The 20,267-nt window shown below is 51.1% G+C and overlaps 1 protein-coding gene across 5 annotated transcripts in view; it reads right to left on the bottom strand.

The window, feature by feature from the left end:
* Window positions 1-15,443, bottom strand: part of MYO18B (myosin XVIIIB) — a 201,723-nt gene extending 186,280 nt beyond the window's left edge. For 3 of the 5 annotated variants that reach the window (XR_012665109.1, XM_075120122.1, XM_075120123.1), the window contains exons 1-2: window positions 3,231-3,324; window positions 1,166-1,323 (exon numbers count right to left, since the gene is read on the bottom strand). Coding sequence is in view for 2 of the 5 variants with exons in the window: in XM_075120122.1 (XP_074976223.1) it covers window positions 1,166-1,323; window positions 3,231-3,267 (195 nt within the window). In the remaining 3 variants the exon portion in view is untranslated. Of the gene's footprint in view, window positions 1-1,165; window positions 1,324-3,230; window positions 3,325-12,471; window positions 12,574-15,418 lie in introns of those variants that run through there. The other 2 variants (XM_075120125.1, XM_075120124.1) reach the window with 2 other exon arrangements.
* Window positions 15,444-20,267: the final 4,824 nt, after the last annotated feature.

Here is a 20,267-nt window from a genome sequence, read left to right as displayed (position 1 = left end):
TTCCCCAGTAACCAGTATTAGTTTGGTGGTGGTAGCGGCCAGTCCAAGGACAACGGGTGGAATACTTTGTACCTTGGGGAAGTTTTGACCTAAGCTGGTAAAGATAAGCTTAGGAGGTTTTTCATGCAGGTCCCCACATCTGTACCCTAGAGTTCAGAGTGGGGGAGGAACCTTGACACCCTCACTGTAAAAAATGTGTACAGTACTTAATTCCCAGTCCGAATTTGTCTGGCTTCAACTTCCAACCATTAAATCTTGTTAAACATTTGTCTGCTAGACTGAAGAGCCCTTTAGCAAATTTCTGTTCTCCACGTAGGTACTTACAGACTGTGATCACCCTTAACCTTCCCTTTGTTAAGATACATAGACTTAAGCAGCTGAATGGATCACTCTATCGCATGTTTTCCAATGCTTTCATTATTTTTTGGCTCTTCTCTCAACCCTCTCCAATTTATCCATTTATTACCAATTTGAAGACACTGCCCTGATTCTGATTCCCGCATCTCAAGTGAAAAACTTTGCAACTAGCACCAAAAAAATCATCCAGCAGCTATTGTAGAAAGACATTGGGGACTTTGGGTTTAGCATTGCTCGTGGACCAACTACAAACCTGGTTTGAGGAGCCTTGCAAGCTTACCTACCACTTTGATACTATTGTCTATTAACAAGTAGCTTTGCTAGCGAGATTCATTCCCAGTGTTTTCATCCAGGATTATCTCACATATGAAAAGGTGCCCCTGCAGTGAGGCTCTAGACTTTTGATCTGTTAGAAACACAATTGTGCAAACAAGAAAACGAGTGGTTTCTCCCCTCTTGCCCCTGGCAGCCCTCACTAAACCCAAATCTTAGCCCTCGTAATATCATGGACAACAACATTCTGCCTTTCTAGCACAGGGGCATTTTCAGGATGTACTCATTATCCCAGATGCACAGATATTGGGGCCCTTTCAGGTTCTCAGTGGGGAATGAACCTGGGACATCCAGCACTAAAAGCACCAGCCATTGAGTTAAAGGAGCAACTCCTCTAACTGGCAGTTGCAGTAGTCTGGTATCCTCTGGCCCAGCCAACTGTGGGGGCCACGCCATACACATTCGATGATGGAGGTTACACCAACAGCTGACCCCCAGGTTACTGAACACAGGGCACAATTCGTTCGGTACTTACGTCTTCTTTGGAGTTCAAGGTGCCTTTCTCTTTCCGTTTAGCTACCTTGGATTCTTTCTCTGTTTCCCGAACAAGCTGTTTGATGAATCCCCCAGGAATCACTGAGAAAAGTGGAGGTGGTGAGGAAGGGGGCGGACTCCGGTCCTCTTCCCTGATCTGTTTGCACAAGCAGAGGCTACATTATTTGATGTCACACCTCATGGGCCCCGGCAGAGGTCTGCTCTTCAGGCTCAGACAGCATCACAAACCCCTCGGAGATCAGTTAGTCGGCATACATGACTCAACCAAGCTCATGTATGGCAGGCCAAGTCCCGCACTCTGCTATAGCATCACACGGGAGTAGCAAAGTGAGAGAGACGTGGCCAGGGGCTTGCAGAGCTCTTTCCAGCAATCAGACGTTCTCATCGCTCATCAGACCACCACCGCTCATGATCTGGAACTGCACTCTCCCCTTGCTGAATTCATTCCCTCCCCTTGGCTGTGTCTACTACAGGTTTTCTGTGAGCAATGGGGCCGTGCATGCTGGTTTGTTATTGTAGGGTTGCTTGGGAGTCTTGGGGTTGCACCTGCTGGGTTGTTGTGGGGTTGCCTGTGAGCACACGGCTGTTTAGTCGAAGGGTCACTCATGAAGACCAGACTAGCAGCACCAATTTCTTTCCAAAAAACTAAGCAAATTTAAGGGAAATACCCCATAGAACTGCAGGGGAGATTTCCAAAGGACCAAGGGCAGTTAGGTGACATCCCCCAATGCAACTCCCCCTTGCACCTCTGAAAATCACTGGGGACTCTGCCGGAGTGGTCTAATTTGGGGTCATCTAGCCTAGCCAGCGCCCCATTAATTAGCTCTCCCTCCTTTGCTTATGACATTTCAGACGTTTCCTACACGTGTCCCCACTTGTGCTGAACAAGATGTGCAGTTGGGTTTTGTTTTCTGGGGGTTTTTTTACCTTCAGTTGATTAAAAGCCACCAGCTATTTAGCAGGACACAAAGAAGGGCTGGATGAGTTTTCATCTGTCCCCCTTTATGCAGGCGGAGGGCAGAATACATATCCAGCACCTTTGCAAGTGCCGGTACAAGCCCATGGGGGGCTCTAAGCTGGAATATTTTGGGGGCCTTCCCCACACACACAACACATACTAATAATTAATGGGGGGCCCCCTTGAGCTGCTTGGGGCCCGAAGCAATTGCTTCATCTGTTTATGCCTAGTACCAGCTGTACAACATTCTAGTGTCCCCTGGCAAAGCAGCCCCAAGGATGACTTGCAGAAGCAGATCTAGGCCTCCCTAAACCATTGTCCTCTCCTCCTCTTACAAGAGTGGACACGTTTAAGGGCCTCTGCCAAAGCTGACTGAAGTCAATGGAAAGACCTGCACTGCCCTCAGTGGGCTTCGGATCTGGCCCCACGCATATTGCAGCGGATGCGGCTGTCGCAAAGAGGCACAGGAACATTCTCATTTCCAAAGCTTGGAAAGCAGGGAAAGCTCTGACAGTTTCGGCCCTTTGAACCTTCTTACTTTTGTCCGAAAGAAGACTGGAACTTCAGACCCCACGGTGTTCCTCTCACACACACCCGCACGTGGCTTTTACCTCGGGTGAGGATAGTTAGTCTACTTTTCAAGCATATTTTAACTCTTTTCTTCTACCTGGAATTTACTGGCAGGAGCCATCTGCTCCCAAGGCAGTAGAGAAATAGCTCACAACACAAAACACAACTGGCCCCCTATGTGCTAGGAGCTAGAATGCTCAGAAAGGGCATTCGTGGAAGGCAGCAGGACATGCACAGGGAGCGACAAGCGAGCCATTGACAATGAGATGCCAAATCTTAATGGGTAAAGTGAATCCAAAGGAATGGACCGCGCTGGCTAGCAAATGGTTAAAGCCAGGCATGCTCCTTGCCCGCCTGCTGGAAGCGCCGCTACTGTACAATTGGGAACCCTTGGCTCCTTTCAATGATGAGCTCCCTCTAAGCGCCCGAGGCCCCGCACCCAGGAGAGACATGCCACGTTCAGGGGGTGCCGGAGGGAACCCTGCCCCTGCAGCAGCACGAGTGTCGTCACTTTCCTTTTGCTCCCACAGTGCAAGGCGTGATGAGATGGCCATGCTTCTGCCGTGAAAGTGCCTGAGGGCTGGAGTGCTTCGGGTGTGATACAAGGAATGATGCTTTATGGAGACAAATGACACATCGACCTGGACCCAGGACCAGACACACATACGTAGGAGGGTGGGAGGAGAGAAAAAACAAAGATGTTGTTAGTCTATGAGCAAGAGATGTATGAAACACACAAGCTGCTCTGCCCCATCTCACCCTCTACACGGGGTCCGACCCAGCGGGCTGAGCAGGCCCCTCCCGGCTGGGGGTAAATATCCTGGCAATGAGTGATGCCGCTCCAGAGATCGGGGGGGGGAGAGGCAGACCCTGGAAGGTCTCTGCCCAGTCAACTCAAATCAGTGGCAGCTAGTAGCCCTGACGTGGGTGTAGAGGACTCAGGCAGATGACACAAAGTTCCCGAGGTTAATCAGGGCCAGAGAGGGCTTGAGGAATTCACAGACGGCAACACGCTGGGTGAATGGGCAACACGACAGCAAAGGAACTGCACTGTTAACAACAGCAAAGCTGTGACCTTGGGAGGGAAAACTTTAAACTTCTTATTCCCCTCACAGCGTCTAAATTAACCATGGCAATGCCGGGAAGGGACCTGGGCCCCCTCTGGGCCTCTGCTCAGTGCACAGCTATGGCTAACGAGCTAACAAGGTGTGAGGAGGCCCAGGGAACAGGGCGGTGAATGATATGGAGAACAGAAAAGCTTCAAAACAGACTCCAAAGAGAAACTGCTGAGCTTGAATTAATATGCAAACTAGATACCATTAACTTGGGTTTGAACAGAGACTGGGAGTGGCTGGGTCATTACACATATTGAATCTACTTCCCTATGTTAAGTATCCTCACACCCTCTTGTCAACTGTCTAAATGGGCCATGTTGATTATCACTAAAGTTTTTTTTCTCCTTCTGATAATAGCTCATCTTAAATAATTAGCCTCTTACAGTTTGTATGGCAATTTCCACCTTCTCTGTATGTGTATATATATATCTTCTTACTGTATGTTCCATTCTGTGCATCGGATGAAGTGGGCTGCAGCCCACGAAAGTTTATGCTCAAATAAATTGGTTAGTCTCTAAGGTGCCACAAGTACTCCTTTTCTTTTTGCGAATACAGACTAACACGGCTGTTACTCTGAAACATGGAGAACATTATACCTATATTGTACTAGCCAATGGGATGGCCCCCTCTGAGTGAGCAGCACCAGGCAGCCCAGCTCACAAAGGACATGGCGGAAATGGAGGGGGTTCAGAGGGGGGTGAGAGCCTGGGAAAACTCTCTGAAAAGACACTGAAACCACTGTTACTTAGAGAGAAGATGGAGTAGAGGGGACATGACAAAAGTCTATAAATACTGACTGGTCCAGAGAAGAGAGATCAGCAGCTTCCGTTCTCCCTCCCTCATAACACACGAGCAAGGGGGACAGTCAGTGAAATTAAAATTAAAAACAGATAGAAAGAAATACCGTTCCCACACAATATGTAACTAAGCTGTGGAACTCACTGCCAAATGACACTGTTCAGGGTAAGAAGTCAATAAGGTTCAAAAAGGGATTGGGCATTTCTGTGAAAATCAAGAATATGCAGAGTTATTTAACTAACATTAGCAGTTTGGCAGGGATATTAAATCTGCTGCTTCAGGGCAACCTCTAACAATCAGACACCAGGATGAAATCTAGTGTGGGGGGCAGATAATGCCACATCAGCGACTGCAGGGTTCCTACACCTTCCTCAGAGGCAGCTGGGTCTGGGCACTGTCAGGGCAGGGTCAGAGCTGGCTGGATGGTGTCTTTGATCCCGTCTGGCAATTATGAGGTGGATCTAACCAAAGCACTGGAGTGTGGAGGAGTCCCTCATGCTGGAGGGATTCAGAGGGGGACTTTGTATCCAAAAGGCCCGTCTAGGACTATGACGCTGCCATTGCAGGGCTCTCTCCAGGGCTGCTTTCAAACAGCTCAAGGAATGGGTTTCCTTCCTAGTTTTGTAAAAGGGAAAGCCCCATCCCAAAATGCACTGACATCCCACACGCCACCCTCCACCGCCTTGGCATGACACTCCAGGGTGGGCACAAAGGCACTGAAGAATCAGTGAAGTTGCATCTCCCATGTGTTGGCCTCAATGAATGCACTTGAGAGACCCTCGGGAATCCCAGGTGCAGGTGAAATTCCTGCTTGGTTCAGAGAGACTTTTCAAGAAGAGCTTGTCTGTGTGAAGCAGAATCCAATGGACACGTTCATACAAATGCTCAGACACACACCCCATCCTCCCACACAGAATTGTTGCCCTCATCTCATACAGCCTCTCCATAGAGCAAATCAAAGTAACTCTCTGCGTCTTTACGGCACCTCTTCACTGAGGCTCTCCAAGCATACGTGAATTAAGCCTCACAAGGTACCTTGGCGGTGGAGCGCTCGTGACTATTTGCCACCTTCCACAGCTGAGGAAAGCGAAGTAGAGTGGGGTGAGTCACCTGCCCACAGGCCCACAGTGAGTCAGTGGCAGAATTGGGACTAGAGCCCAGGAGTCCAGGCTCCCAGACACCTGTTCTAACCACTTACACCAGCTGCAAAATGCTTATGGATTCCACTTTGACCACTCAGCTGTTTTAAGCCCCATTATCCCTAACCACGTCCAGAGCCTCTCACGACTGCTAGAAGCCCACTTACAGATCTGGATCCTAGGCTATTCTTTTTATTCTCCTCCCTCTGGCATTTGGCTGGCGGGGAGATTTCAGAAAGGAACCTGGAACCCCTCAGTCAACGCTGACATGAGTGACGCCAGCACTGCCTTAAGGGCCAGGTTTTTGCTCGGTGATCAACTTTCAGAAGAAAAACACAGGTCCACAACTGTGGGTTTCTCCCACCTTTTTTGCCCCCAAGAGGCAAACACACACATGGGGAGGGGGGAGGACGTGGCTTCTGAGGGAGGCAATGCCACTTCCAAAGCATGCTAATATTTGGGGGCGGGGGTTGCAGATATTTCTGATGCAGAAAAGTTCCTCATTTGATTCCAGGGTCCAATTAAGGAACAGACATGCTGCAATGGGAGCATGGGAGGAGTGATAGATACGCTGGAGGGCAGGGATAGGATACAGAGGGACCTAGACAAATTGGAGGATTGGGCCAAAAGAAATCTGATGAGGTTCAATAAGGATAAGTGCAGGGTCCTGCACTTAGGACGGAAGAACCCAATGCACCGCTACAGACTAGGGACCAAATGGCTAGGCAGCAGTTCTAGGGTGACAGTGGACGAGAAGCTGAATATGAGCCAGCAGTGTGCCCTTGTTGCCAAGAAGGCCAATGGCATTTTGGGATGTATAAGTAGGGCCATAGCGAGCAGATCGAGGGACGTGATCGTCCCCCTCTATTCGACATTGGTGAGGCCTCATCTGGAGTACTGTGTCCAGTTTTGGGCCCCACACTACAAGAAGGATGTGGATAAATTGGAGAGAGTCCAGCGAAGGGCAACAAAAATGATTAGGGGACTGGAACACATGAGTTATGAGGAGAGGCTGAGGGAACTGGGATTGTTTAGTCTGCAGAAGAGAAGAATGAGGGGGGATTTGATCGCTGCTTTCAACTACCTGAGAGGTAGTTCCAGAGAGGATGGTTCTAGACTATTCTCAGTGGTGGAAGAGGACAAGACAAGGAGTAACGGTCTCAAGTTGCAGTGGGGGAGGTTCAGGTTGGATATTAGGAAAAACTTTTTCACTATGAGGGTGGTGAAACACTGGAATGCGTTACCTAGGGAGGTGGTGGAATCTCCTTCCTTAGAAGTTTTTAAGGTCAGGCTTGACAAAGCCCTGGCTGGGATGATTTAATTGGGTATGGGCCCTGCTTTTGAGCAGGGGGTTGGACTAGATGACCTCCTGAGGTCCCTTCCAACCCTGATATTCTATGATTCTATGATCCAATGGCGTTACTTCTTCTAAACCCAGGAGCTGCCTGTCACCCAGCCCTGGTGCCTAGCTGGCCTGTCCAAAAAGCACATCCAGAGCCCCCAGCTGACCTGAAACAAAATGTTTTGATTTTCCCAACACAAAAAGAAAAAGATTTGGCAAAATCGAAAATTTTCCTGTGGACCAATTTGATTGAGTAGAAACTGCATTTTCTGTCCAAAAATCATTCCTGTGAAATTCCCAACCAGCCCTGGCAGAGAACGGATCCCGAAGCACTTTACAAACTGCACGCAGGCTGTGAGGGGGCCTCTCCTCTCCAAAGCCTGCCAGGGCACAACATTATGGCGGGCAAGCACTGTGACAGAGAGTGCTTACAGACCCCGGGGGCTCGCCCTCAGCACAGGGCATGGGCCTGCACTGAGCCATGCCGGCGGAGAAGGGAGTCTTTCCCCTGCACTGGATGGGGCAAGGAAGAGAGCCAGCCATCCACTTCTCTGCCCTGCAGGGTGTGCTGGTGCCTGGGATAAAGCCCTTGGCTAGAGACTCCCTGCAGGGCCCCTGATGCCCTGGTGCTAAGAGGAACCGCCCACCTGCTTAACTGTTACCTTTTAAAAGCAAACCAACTCCGTGACATTGACATTAGCACTGCACCATGAGGGGCCCAGGTGCCGGAGCTGCGGGATGGGACGGCAGCTGCTTCCCCCCCTTGCTCACAGCAACGAGCTAGAAGATGGGACATTTCCACACCTGGCAGAGAGAACAGCCTGCAGGGCCCACGCCGCCGGCTGGAGACAGAACCCCGGCAGCCACAGCCCCAGCAGGGTGAGGCCAGACTCAACGCGGTTCCTCTACAGGGACCGGGGACCGGAGACCGAAGCTTTGTCCTGGGTGAGCCAGCGCCATGGACCACACCGGCCGGCCCCAGATAGCCGTTGAACCGCTTCACTGTGATATGGAAGGAGAATCCCTTTGCTTTGTGCCAGTTCCTGATTAACCTTAGGCTGCTCGGTGCAACGTACCACGCTGGGCAGAGCTGGCTTGGTAACTCCGTTCCTCCCAAGGATCGCTCTACAGGCTGCCGGGCCCTTCCCGATCGCCCTGGGGGTCCCTCCCCAGCAGCAGGCTCCCTGCTCTCCGGGGTGGGTTTTTAATCATTCGCTCCATTCTTAGAGCCAGCCACACTCTGCGTGCAGACCCCCAGCCTGCAAGGGGCCGGGGCTGTGGGAATCACAGCACCCCGCAATCGGCGGAGGAGAAGGGGGAGGATTATCCCAGCCCCCAGGGGAGGCGTTGACCTTTCCTGGTTACATTTCGACGAGCTGAGCTCACTGCCTGTCCCTGCCACCTGGCCTCTCCGCAGCACAAATACCAAGGAGAGAAAGTCACTTTCCCGTGCGCCGGGAGGGCCCGGGGCGTCTCTTCCTGCTCCCTGAGCTTGGCCGCTATTTCTGCTGCTGCCGCGGTAGCCCCCAGGCCTGCCTGAAACGAGCCCAGCGGGGAGGCGTGATGGAGTCCTCGGGGGCGCCTGGCATACGCCGGAGGGTCACAGGCCGCGTCTGGAATCTTCCGCTGCTGCTACCGCGGGAGCTGCCTTGCGGCGGGCAGGGAGGGGGGCAGCGGCATAGGGAGGGCACAGGTGGCTGCCAGTGTTTGGGTTTTATAGCACACACAGACACACAGAGACAGGCACCCAGATAAACCACACAAACACACACACACACACACACACACACACACACTCAGACAGACACACACACACACAGACAGGCACAGACAAACACACTCAGACAGACAAACACACACACAGACAGGCACAGACAAACACACACACACACACAGACACAGACAGAGACACAGACAGGCACAGACAAACACACAGACACATGCACAGAGACGGGCACCCACACAGAAAGGCACAGTCACCGACACACACGCGCATAGACACAGATACACCCACACAGTCACAGACACACATACGCATAGACACACCCACACAGACAGACAGGCACAGACAGAGACACACACACCCCCGCATAGACACATGCACAGAGACAGGCACCCACGCAGACAGGCACAGACACAGAAAGGCACCCACACAGACACGCATAGACACAGACACGCACAGAGACAGACACCCACACACACAATTACACACACCCACACATAGACACACACACACACGCACGCATAGACACAGACACATGCACAGAGACAGGCACCCACAGACAGACAGTCACACACACACGCACAGACATGCACAGAGACAGGCACCCACAGACACACGCACACACACTTACACACATGCATAGACACAGACACAGACACGCACAGAGACAGGCCCACACACAGACAGACAGATATTCACACACACACACACATTCACACACACACACACACACACACACACACACACACACTCACACACACAGGCTCAGCCTGCCCAGTGTACCATTAGATAAACCAGGGGTTAAGATGCCAGCGGCTGCCTGAGCCCCAGAGCCCTGACCCAGCGCCCTCCGCTCTAACCACTCGGCAGCACTGCCGCCTAGCATGGGGGGCGGAACCCAGGCGTCCTGACTCCCAGTCCCGGCTCTCGGCACTGTCCGGGCTTTCAGTGAGGCGGGGGGTGCTGGGCAGTGGATGGCAAGAGGCCCCTGGCACTGACATGACACCAGCGTAGATCAGGAGGGCAGAACTCGAGCCGGGCTGCTCTTTACAAGCTCAGAGCTCGGAGTCAGCGAGCAGAGCAGGGTCTTTCCCATTCTCCTGGGGGCTCTGAATTATCCCCAGGCTCTTTGCCGGCAGATAAAGGGCCTGGGTAGCCCAAGGCGGACATGGCTGTTGGCATCAGCTCTGCCTGCACCGGGACTGACAACTGATTAAGGGTGACACAGACATCCCTGGCCAGCCCTGTCCTCACTCCGCCCTGCCATGGCGCTAGGCTGTCCCCCTCCAGGCCATTTCCAGCACAGGCTCAGCTTGCTGGTGTGAGCAGGGCCTCTGGTGCAGGGGCAGGCGTTACACCAGCCATCCCCACAGTCTTCCCCAGGCTGCCAATGATTCCATTAACTGTTCGGGTGCAGCAAGGGCATAAGCCTTCCCCTGGGCTCCCCGGCCCGGACGGGAGGCTGGGGAACTGGCAGACATAACACTTCTCTCTGGGCTGCACAGACATGACTTTAGCCTCACAACACGGCAGCGAGCTGAACAGTATCCCCATTTTACAGCTGTGTTAGCACTTAGCAGGGGAGCTGGGAACAGAACCCAGGAGTCCTGGCTCACTGCATCACCCTCCCCACCTCCTCAGCTGTGTGAGGAGCACAGTCACCGCACACCAGCATGGTCACCCTGGTTGTTCAAAGCAGACACCCCTGCCAGGAGGAGGGGCAACACCATCTCATCCGCCACCAGCTCCTGACCCTCCCTCCCTGCTCTCAACAGGTCATCTCGAGGTTTGGCCTTGCGCTGAAGCCAGTGACAAGAGCTCCTCGTGACTGCGTGGAGAGCCAGGTGAGGCCCTGTGAGCTCCCAGCCAGCGAAGGTCGTGCCCTGCCTCACAGGGTCCATTTTGCACTGAACAGCGAAGGGGAGAACAATGGAGATCTCTCTAGAACAGTGGCTTTGAGGTTTTCCATGAATCCTCCCAGGCCTAGCCGCATGGAGGGGCTCCAACAAAGCGTGGTACTAGCTGGGATGCTCTGAATCACGGGACACTGAGCCGCGCACATCACCCCTCCGCAGCGTCCGTCACATGGACTCCTGCAGTCCTGACCAACATTTCCCCACACCGCTGGCAGGAGTGGCACGCCCAGCCGGGAGCTGCCCAGGGGTGCTGGAGGTTAAGATTCTGTGCTGCTCACCTGATGCCTACTGCGCTGGTAGCTTATTAATATGCAAATTGGGATGAATTGTCCCATAGACTTTCGAATGGGAGATGCCCCCAGCCCTCACTGACAGACTGAAATCTGGGCATGACAGGTTCCCCAGTCAGAACTTTCCTTAACCCTTTTGTTATGCATTTCATATTCAAGGCAGCACCGTCAGCAGCTTCTAAATACAGGTTAGTAGAATGTAACCCAGAGGCAGACCAGGCACACGCCTCGGGGGGACATTTCAGTACAACAATTTATGTTACCTCCGAGCAAATGAAAATTCTTCCTCCCTTATCCTGTGGCTCTGGAAAAGCACCACTGAGCTGCGAGCCTTAGTGAGTTGAGCTGCTGATCACTCTGCTGAGAGGCTGAACATGAGCGAGGGTTCAACAGGACAAACGTTTTCACAACGTTATGGCCACACGTCTACTGGCGAAGTTAACACTTCATTCGGAAGCAAACAGCTCACACAGGAAGTTGAGAAACAGCTTCCAAAACTAACATATGAAACCCAGGTGCTGCAGTCACTGATACTGTCCTGCAGCTTCGGACTGCAAACCTTACAAGCAATAATTACGCCAGGCAGGACATTTGGTCCCGGGTGTTTTACACGAAACTTGTTATTAAGAGCAGCCACACTGCAGAGTTCTCTCCAAAGCTACCATCAAGGATAACAAGCAGAAGGGCTATTAAATCCCATGCTTTGGGGCTTCAGCCAATCTCTGGCTTTTGGAGACCTAATATGGGGGGCAAATGATCCCATAACTGCTACTGCCGGGCTCTTACACCTTCCTCTGAAGTAGCCGGTGTTGCCACTGTCAGAGACAGGCTACGGGGCTAGAAGGATCACAGATATGAGCAAGAGTTCTCAACATGAGATTCTGGCCAGAAAGCAGCGTGTTTCTGCTTTCCACGAGTTCAGTCCCCTGCAGCGTTACTGCAATCGGTGATTCTGGGAGGGGGAGGAGAGCAGGGCAGATAGTGGTGACAAGTACCCAAAATAACAGTCCTGGTGAATGAATCATGCAGTCTAAAAACCAAGAGAGTGACACACACTGTGCTGTCCTTACACACACACACACACACACCACCTCCCCCACGCACCCCCTCCCACACACACACCACCTCCCCACGCGCGTGCACACCCCCCCACACACACAAGTTCTGTTTGCTGGGAGAGAAAAACCAGCCAATGGATGCAGTCCACCAAAGGCAAACCTGTTACTGTTTGGCTAAAAATAGCCAAATGGATGCAGTCCACCAAAGGCAAACCTGTTACTGTAGCCCTTCATAGCTGGCTAAAAATAGCCCCCCCACCCGCTTCTGGGAGTCAAGAGCCCAGCAACAAGCACACCCAAAAAAGTACATTTTGGATCCCAAAGCAACACACGTCTCCTTTGGGACACAAACCAAACCAGCCAAGCAGAGACTCTACCTTTTGTACAAGCGGCGCTGCGGGATTCAGGGAGTTAAAGTCCTAGACGGATGGCCGGCTCTATTAGCAGCTAAAGGATCCTACCAAGCAGAAAAAGCAAAGAGAGCAAGAGACCAGTGGCAAGGAGGCACCTCCCGGCCGCCCCTCCCCTTCCCCCGCCCCCTGCGATAGCAGCAGCTGAGTTGACACATGTCATTGCTAAAAATAAAGGCCAGCTCCAGGTCTGAGTGAGGCGACTGGCCGCTCCGAGGCCCACAGCCAAATGAGCTGGCAGGCGGGAGAGCTTTGGGGAATTCTATATGGGGGCAAGATGAGGGAGGGGGACATCGTCCCCCACCTGCCACCCCAAGTCCACCCTCCATGCAACTCACACACGCTCTTCGTCTGCACCGACCTGCCCGTGTGCACGCACAGCTGAACATAACCAGATATTTGGGGATGGAAGAAGGTCTGATGCAAAGGGAAGAAAGTTTCCATCAGTGGTTTAAGAATGTTCTTTGGTGAAACACATCCCAACGGGAAAAGTCCCGGCAGAGAGCTCAGCAGGCGGGAGCCACTCCAGCCATCCACACCCAGGCCGCACGTCCGGCTGCTGGCACTTGGCAGGTGCTGCCTGCTGGCCCAGCAGCCGGGAGGCCTTGGCACCACCCCTGCCCTGGCTCAGAAGGCGTCAGAGCAGCCCTATTGCTAATGAGACACAGCAGAAGAACTGTCGTGGCAGCTGGTTCCCGCACCTTGTTGGTGATTCATCATGGCACTGCCATGCAGCACAGAGCCCAGATAATGCCAAGATCCCAAGGGCATCAGAAGCGGCATTTCCAGCTAGTGCTTTCCTTATCTGCTCCACAGCCCGAGATACTCCCTGTCTGGCTGCAACTCCCTTGGCTCCCAGGGGCACATAGCAGCATTGCAGGCCCTTCGCTCTGCACCCAGCTCCTGCCAAACGGCCCTGCCAACCTCGCTCTAGCTGCCGGAGGGATTTCACTGAAATACACTGTGGGAATGGCTCGAAGCGTGTTTCTTCTCCTCTGCCCGGCAGGGAGCTGTACAATTCTGCCCAGAGCCTGCTGGCTTCAGAAGCACTCCAGCCACCCCAGCCAGAGCCCCAAGGAGGAGGTACAGCTGTTAAAGCCACTCAGGCAGCCAGAGCCTCTCACACCACCACTGGGCTCATGCACAGTCTCTGCAAAGGCAGCAGCCGGCTAAATGCAGGACGGCTTTGTTCTGACAGAACCTGGGTCTGAATGAGATGGGTGTTGGTCCACCTCTGCTGCCAGGCAAAACCTGTCTACCAGCATACCACTTCTACTAAAGATTCTCCCTTCAAGAAAACTGCCTTCATTCCATGAGAGTGCCACCCTTTTAATCCGATACCTCTGTCTGAGGGTAGCAAGAGTAATTAGCCACTGGAGCAATTTATCCAGGGACATGGGGGGCTCACCGTCACTGGAAATTTTTTAAATCAAGATTGGATGTTGTCCTGCAGCAGGTGTGTGCGGACCCCTTTGGAAATCATAGACATAGTCTACAAAGCCCCCAGGGTTCCACGGACGACAGGCTGAAAACCACTCTCTAAAAAATCTGCTCTAATTCAAACAGCAATTATTTTGGGGGAAGTCAAATGGTCTGTGTTACAATGGAGGTCGGACTAGACAATCACAGTTGCCCTTGCTGAATGCAGATCTATCAATAATCATTGTTTACTTTCAGGCTAAGGCAGAAAATCAATTAAGAGCAGAAGGCCACAGTAAGAAGGAAAGACAATTCAAACTAGGTTGGTAATTGAAGGTATATTTTACCAGTATGAAATAGGGCACACAACATGGGGCTACGACTTGCATGTGCTGGTGAACCACCACCCAGACTGGAACTGATAGAATGGGGGGTGGGGGGGAGATTGGCCAAGCCCCTGAAAATAAAATAAAATGAAATGAAAACCAGAAAGCAATGCAGGGGAAAGCGCTCACTGACAGAGTATCTGTTGGATCTGAAATTATCTATCTAGATTAGATGATCAATCACCAATGCACACAAATCACATAACCAGCCTCAGAAATGCAGCCAGCTCAAGGGTGGGATTCAGAAGTTGTTTAACAGCACGGAGCAACGGTGCTCAAAACTAGGAAATGAAGAACACTACTCCGCTGAAACTGTGGGGGGCATTCAGATTCACAATATAAATTACTTTAATTATAGTACAAACAAAACCGCAAGTGTACATCTCACCCCTTGTAAAAGAGTGCCTGGACCAGGATAACGGATGATTGCATGTGGCCAGGAGGACCTTAGTTCCAGCTCATTCAAAAGGCACCTCTAATGCCAAAGGGCTCCCCAACCTGAGGCTGAGGGATGGTTCCAAACGGAGTCTGTACTTAATCACCACCACTGCTTCCTGCAGCTCCTTCGGTTTCCCTTCCATACAAGTAGCACTGATCATGCCTGACCATGCTTAGTGCGTGAGATCTGATGAGATCACCATCTCAGACGGGCAGCTGACCTGTGTGCAACACTTAAAATAGCACAGGTCCAGCTCTCCACAATGGAAAAAAAATCGTGTCAACTGTTGTGCCAAAATATCCAGCAAGCTTGATATAGCCAAAAAGTTTGGCCCTACTGATTGTAGGACAGAGTGAAAATACTCTCCCTTATACCTGCGCTGTGGAATACAGCAGCCGGGGTCCTCTGCCGATGGCAGCTTCCCACTGGAGTTTCTCTAACATGGCATAATTCTGAAGTGAATTAAAAAAAATTGAATTAGTGCCACAATTCTGCAGAACAGCGTCCACACGGGGAATTCATTCAGGTTAACTAATTATTTCAAATTCAGACTTTAAATTAACTTGGATTCACTTTCCTGGGTGCCTCTGTGTTGGGTTTGAGGAGTGTGATGTGCTAGGCTCAGGAAGCCTCTTACTGAGTATAACAAACAACTTTATGTGCCACCTACCGTCAGACGTTGCTTTTACGTCGAACTCTCACCCCAACGAGACGGAACTGAACACCAGACGCTGCTATTTTTAAAGCACACCAGTCTAAGCCTTTAATCAACTGGGATCTCAGAACCTGGATAGGGGAGTGCCAGATTTTTTTTCTTTTTTTTTCTTTTTAAGGGAAGGCATTATTGTGTGGGAGAACACCCAGCGGGGCTGGGATTTTTGGCTTCTGGACTCAGAGAGCTGCTATTAAACTTGTGCAGCAAGAGGTATCCAACTATCCGCCTTTTCCACCTTCTCTCACACAGTACCCAGCCCCTCGCTTTCTCCTGCTTCCCAAGGGATCAGTGATGGTTATGTTTCCAGAATGCCGGTGCCAGAGGTTTCAAGAGATGTTAGTGAGAAGGGAAAACAGGAATATCAGACTTCAGTTCCCTCATGCAAGGTTGACAGTTATACAAAGTGTCTCACAAACACTTGTTAAAAATACCTCCCAGTCCCACTTGAAGTGAATAGTTCAAAGGCATGCGATTTCAGAGGTCTGGATTAGGCTCTTCATGCCACTCTGAGGTACTTCAGCAGGATAGGAACAGTGGGAATTCAGATTCATCATAGGCATTCCTGCACCGTGGTTTGTGCTGGGTAATGGCCTGAGTGAATGAGTTCTCGATTTAGCATTGTGGGCATGCATCCTGTGTGATTTGGGATGTGTTTGTCACGTAGAAAATGTTTATAACCATTGCCAAGGGAGAGCCAGGGGCCGGGCAGTCTGTGAGACGCCGGGGAAAGGTGGGAAACATAAGCTTAGGTTGGTGAATGAGCCAAAGCAGAATTTAAAAGCTGCTCGGCAGCACTCAAGAGGACAGCCCAGCCTGGACGTCTCTGCTGAGCGAGTGCAGCTTGTTAGCCAGATGGGGGAATATGACTCTCAGGAGCAAAGAATGGGCCACAAGGCTGCAGTTGAGTGCCCTAAACTGTCGCCTTGCCAGTGAATCCCAGGGCACCAGCCTCAACAACAGCTGTTGATCACGTATCTGTCTAGGCATCTGTGGCAGAGTGATCCAGCAGCAGGCTGCTGCATGACAGGTGTGCCTGCCTCCGTTTCCCCTTCTGTTTGCCCATGAAAGGAACAGTCTGCCAGTGTCCAACACAAAGCCCCACCTCTGGGCACAATTTCTGCCTGCACACCAGTGCAGTAGTTCCCTCCCAAGCCTCACAGTAAAACCATTCTTGACAAACCCACTGTAAACATACAAAGATAGAACACTTCCCCACTTCATGGGCAACTCTCCCAGGTCACCCACCCGACAGTCAGAAGCAGCACTGTGTTGCCACTTCCTTCTGCCCCGACCCAAGGCCTCAGTCTCCAGGCCTCCCTGCAGCTCTTCACTAAGGTCTTCGCCCAGAGGGCTCCCCACGGGTTCTGCTCCCCAGACCTCCATGCCTGCGAGCCCTGCCCCTGCTCAGGGGATCGACCCTCCTGCAACAAACCTCTGGCTTCCGGGCTCGGCTTCCTCTGACCACGCTGGATCTGCCCTTTTCCCAATGGCTCCTGCCCAGGGAGTCCCCAGCTTTGGTCAGTTCTCACCAACACTCCTGGGACAGCGCCCATCCAACTTCAGCTCCCTCACCTGGGACTCCCAAGCAGCTGCTGCCAGCTCTTCCTTATTGCTCCCTGGGTCTTAGCCTAACTTCCTGTCTGACTCCTCTACGAGTCTCCAGGTCTCCTTTCTTCTAGGGCCTAGGTGGCCTCTCCTAAGCCTAACGGGGGGCAGGGGGAAGGGGGATCAACGGAGCAGTCCCAGGTGCACTGGCCTCTTCCCTCTGAATGGGCCAGTGTCACCTTCTGACATCATCTCTCTCACCCTGATCCTGGAAAAGTACTAAAAAGAACAAAACACCCTTAGCACAGAAAACAATGAGTCTGGTTTTCTATTGCTCTGCACTCGGGCCAGCCCTTTCACCAGCGAATCAATGCGTTCCGATCTGTTGGAAGAGACACCTCTTGCCCAAAGACAAGACAGACCAAGAGTGGAACAAGAGGCACAGCCAGATCCTGTGAGTCACCAAGCACGTTGGGGTGGAGGCGGGAACAGAACGCAGCTCTCCCGAGTCCAAATCTCCAATCACTAGGCCACACGGCTTTGTTTATCACTTGCGTAGCCATTCTGACTGATTCAAGCTGTGTTACCAACTCACATGTGGGGTAGACATGTATCTAGGATATTTTGGGGCTTACAAGCATAACAAAAAGCTCTAATGCGCAAGCGTCACTAGGATTGAGCTCAGTCATTGCATCTTGTTCATTGTGGGGAAGGAGATGTATCGAAGTAACAGGTGTCAGTAAAACTCTTTCCCACCAGATGACTCTAGGTGTTGCTTTCTTGGCTGACAGATAAAAAGCCTCAGCAACTTTAGCCTAAAATACGATGAAACGGCATTAAATTGTAACGCCGGACAGTAAATGGGAATATTACAGGAGCACTATTAGCAGTAAAAACCAGCAGCACTGAAGAGAGATTGAGGGAGGTGCCATTTATAGCCCCGGTTTGGATCATTGGATGAGTACGTCTGCCTCCTACGGTCACCAAGGTTTCTGTAGACGCAATTTCATGATGGAAATCGATGTATAAAAAGGGACATTATCAGATTGAAATCCAGTGAACTTCAAAACATGATTTAAGAGCATTTTAAGTTGCTATTCCTGCAACAGCCTCATGCTGCCAAATTTTGTGGGTTTATAATCATATTTTCCTATTCACTAACATGTTTCTGTGTGCCCTATATAAGGGCCACAGATGAGAACAGGGGAAACTAGCTGGTTGACAGCACAGAGGGAACAGTGAAACTGACATCAAATACACAAAGACATAGAATTGTTTGAAAAATCCCATTTGATTTCAAAGAAAATTTCAAATGCAACAGGTTTTTTTTGGAAGTTTCAGTATTTCCAGTAGATTTCAAACTAAACCCGTTTTCCCATCTTGTTTCATTTCAAATCACCATTTTTATTCTGTTTTTTTCTGAGAACCAAAACAAAAATTTCAACTCAAAATTAAGGTATTTTCAGTTTGATTTTTCCCCTTCCAAAAATTTCTCTGAAATCAAAGTGTTTTCAAGAAACATAACTGCTTTTTATTACCAAAAATGCCCCTGCAGTTAAAAAAATTTCATCCAGCTGTAGAAAACCCACTGCCAAAGCGAGAAACAGTTTCCTATCACTTTCAGTGTTCACAGCCAATGCTAGAATCTTCCCTGGAGACTTGTAAAGCATTTACAGATCTCACAGGCATGACTAGCCAATGTTGGGCAGGAAGCACACTCAGAATGGGACCCACTGTGTCGTTTGTAGCTTTCCTTCTAACTTTTGTGGGAAGTGTGCCTACAGTCTTTGACTAGCTACAAGGAATGAATGAATAAATAAAATAACCCGTTAGCTGCAGGGATAGCAGCGCATCACTAAAACCTACACTGGGCCCTTACAGTGTTGAAGAATTGTTTGCAAAAATCAGAACTGTACCTTGCCCAGGTAGCAGCATGGTGCACTGTGGAGTAACAGCCCCTTGCTACAAAATCCCTGGTGGCCCAGTGGTGACAGAGCTCCCTCAGAAACAATGGCCCTAGTTAAACCACCCTCTCAGACGCATACCATAGGCTCCTGTGCTCTCCTAAATCTCCCTTGCTTTGCTCCCCACTCCCCACAGCAGGCAGATAATGCACGACAACGGCTTCGCCCAGGAAAGCAGCTGCTGGCAGGGCTGTCTCTCGCTGCATTTTGACAGATGGCGTCCACGGGAAAGAACTCCTGGCTCTTGGGGTGCAGGCAATCAGAGCCAGGAGAGAGCACTTGTCAATTAGCGACAGAAGGAGATTTTTCTTACCTTTGGAAGGAATGGGATAAGCTGCATGAGACTTGCCGGATGCCCTTGTCTTATGGAGGAGGAGGGACCCCACATCGACACTGAAAGGAGTCCCCAGAACATAAACACAAAGTGCTCCCTCCTTTCTGGGGTAGACCGGCCCTCCTTTATAAGGTACAAGCCCCACAACTGCGGCCCCCCTCCGGCTGGATCTGGGCTTCCCCCAAGCTTTTCTTCTTTTTTTATGCATCTCAGCGGGGGCCTGTCATTTAAGAAGCCCCCATTGCCCCTGCCCCAGCTCTGCTTCCGATCTGATTACCTTCCTCTGCACACCGGCCTGGGAAAGTGGGCAAAGAGCTGCGTCCATACCTAACTCCTCATAGCTTCCTGCTCCAAAACCACAGCCTCGCCCTGCTGTTCTCACTTATCTTAAGCAGTTCCTTGGGAGTGCAGGATGTTGACGGGGGCAGTGCCTGATGCAATGCTCAGGCATTTGCCTCGTCTCTCTGCATTCGCTTTTGGGGTTCCACTTGGTCAGATTGTCCCGAGTCTCGCTCAGCTTAGCGTGCGTTAGGGTTCTCGTTCCAGGGCAGTGACAGGAGGGAGTTGTTCTGTAGGAACCAGGCTCTCGAAGATCATCGGCATTTCCCACCATTTTGTTACTCAGCAGCCTTTCACGGTGATATTTTGGGCAAGGGATTTTCAGAGGCAAAGCTCTGTCTGTACTGCAGCCTCTTGGATGGCAGAATGTGTCTCTGGCAGCTCTAGGTATCTCTGGCTAAGCTATCTGGAGGCCTCCAGGGACCTGAACAGATAGGAGAAACATAATCAACTTTGCCCATTACGTTTCTGTAAATCTGCTGATTTTACCACGTGGTGTATGAACCAAAACTGAAGACTTGATATTGGTGAAATCCTTTGTGCATGTGCGTTATCTTTGTTTAGTGAGCCAGGCACTGCCCAACCCAACACATCTCAAATAAAGGCGGAGCAGAGGCAATAG

Source organism: Caretta caretta, chromosome 15 (assembly GCF_965140235.1).
Source record: "Caretta caretta isolate rCarCar2 chromosome 15, rCarCar1.hap1, whole genome shotgun sequence".
In the NCBI taxonomy this organism is placed as follows: domain Eukaryota; kingdom Metazoa; phylum Chordata; order Testudines; family Cheloniidae; genus Caretta; species Caretta caretta.
This window is presented reverse-complemented; position numbering and strand designations above follow the sequence as displayed.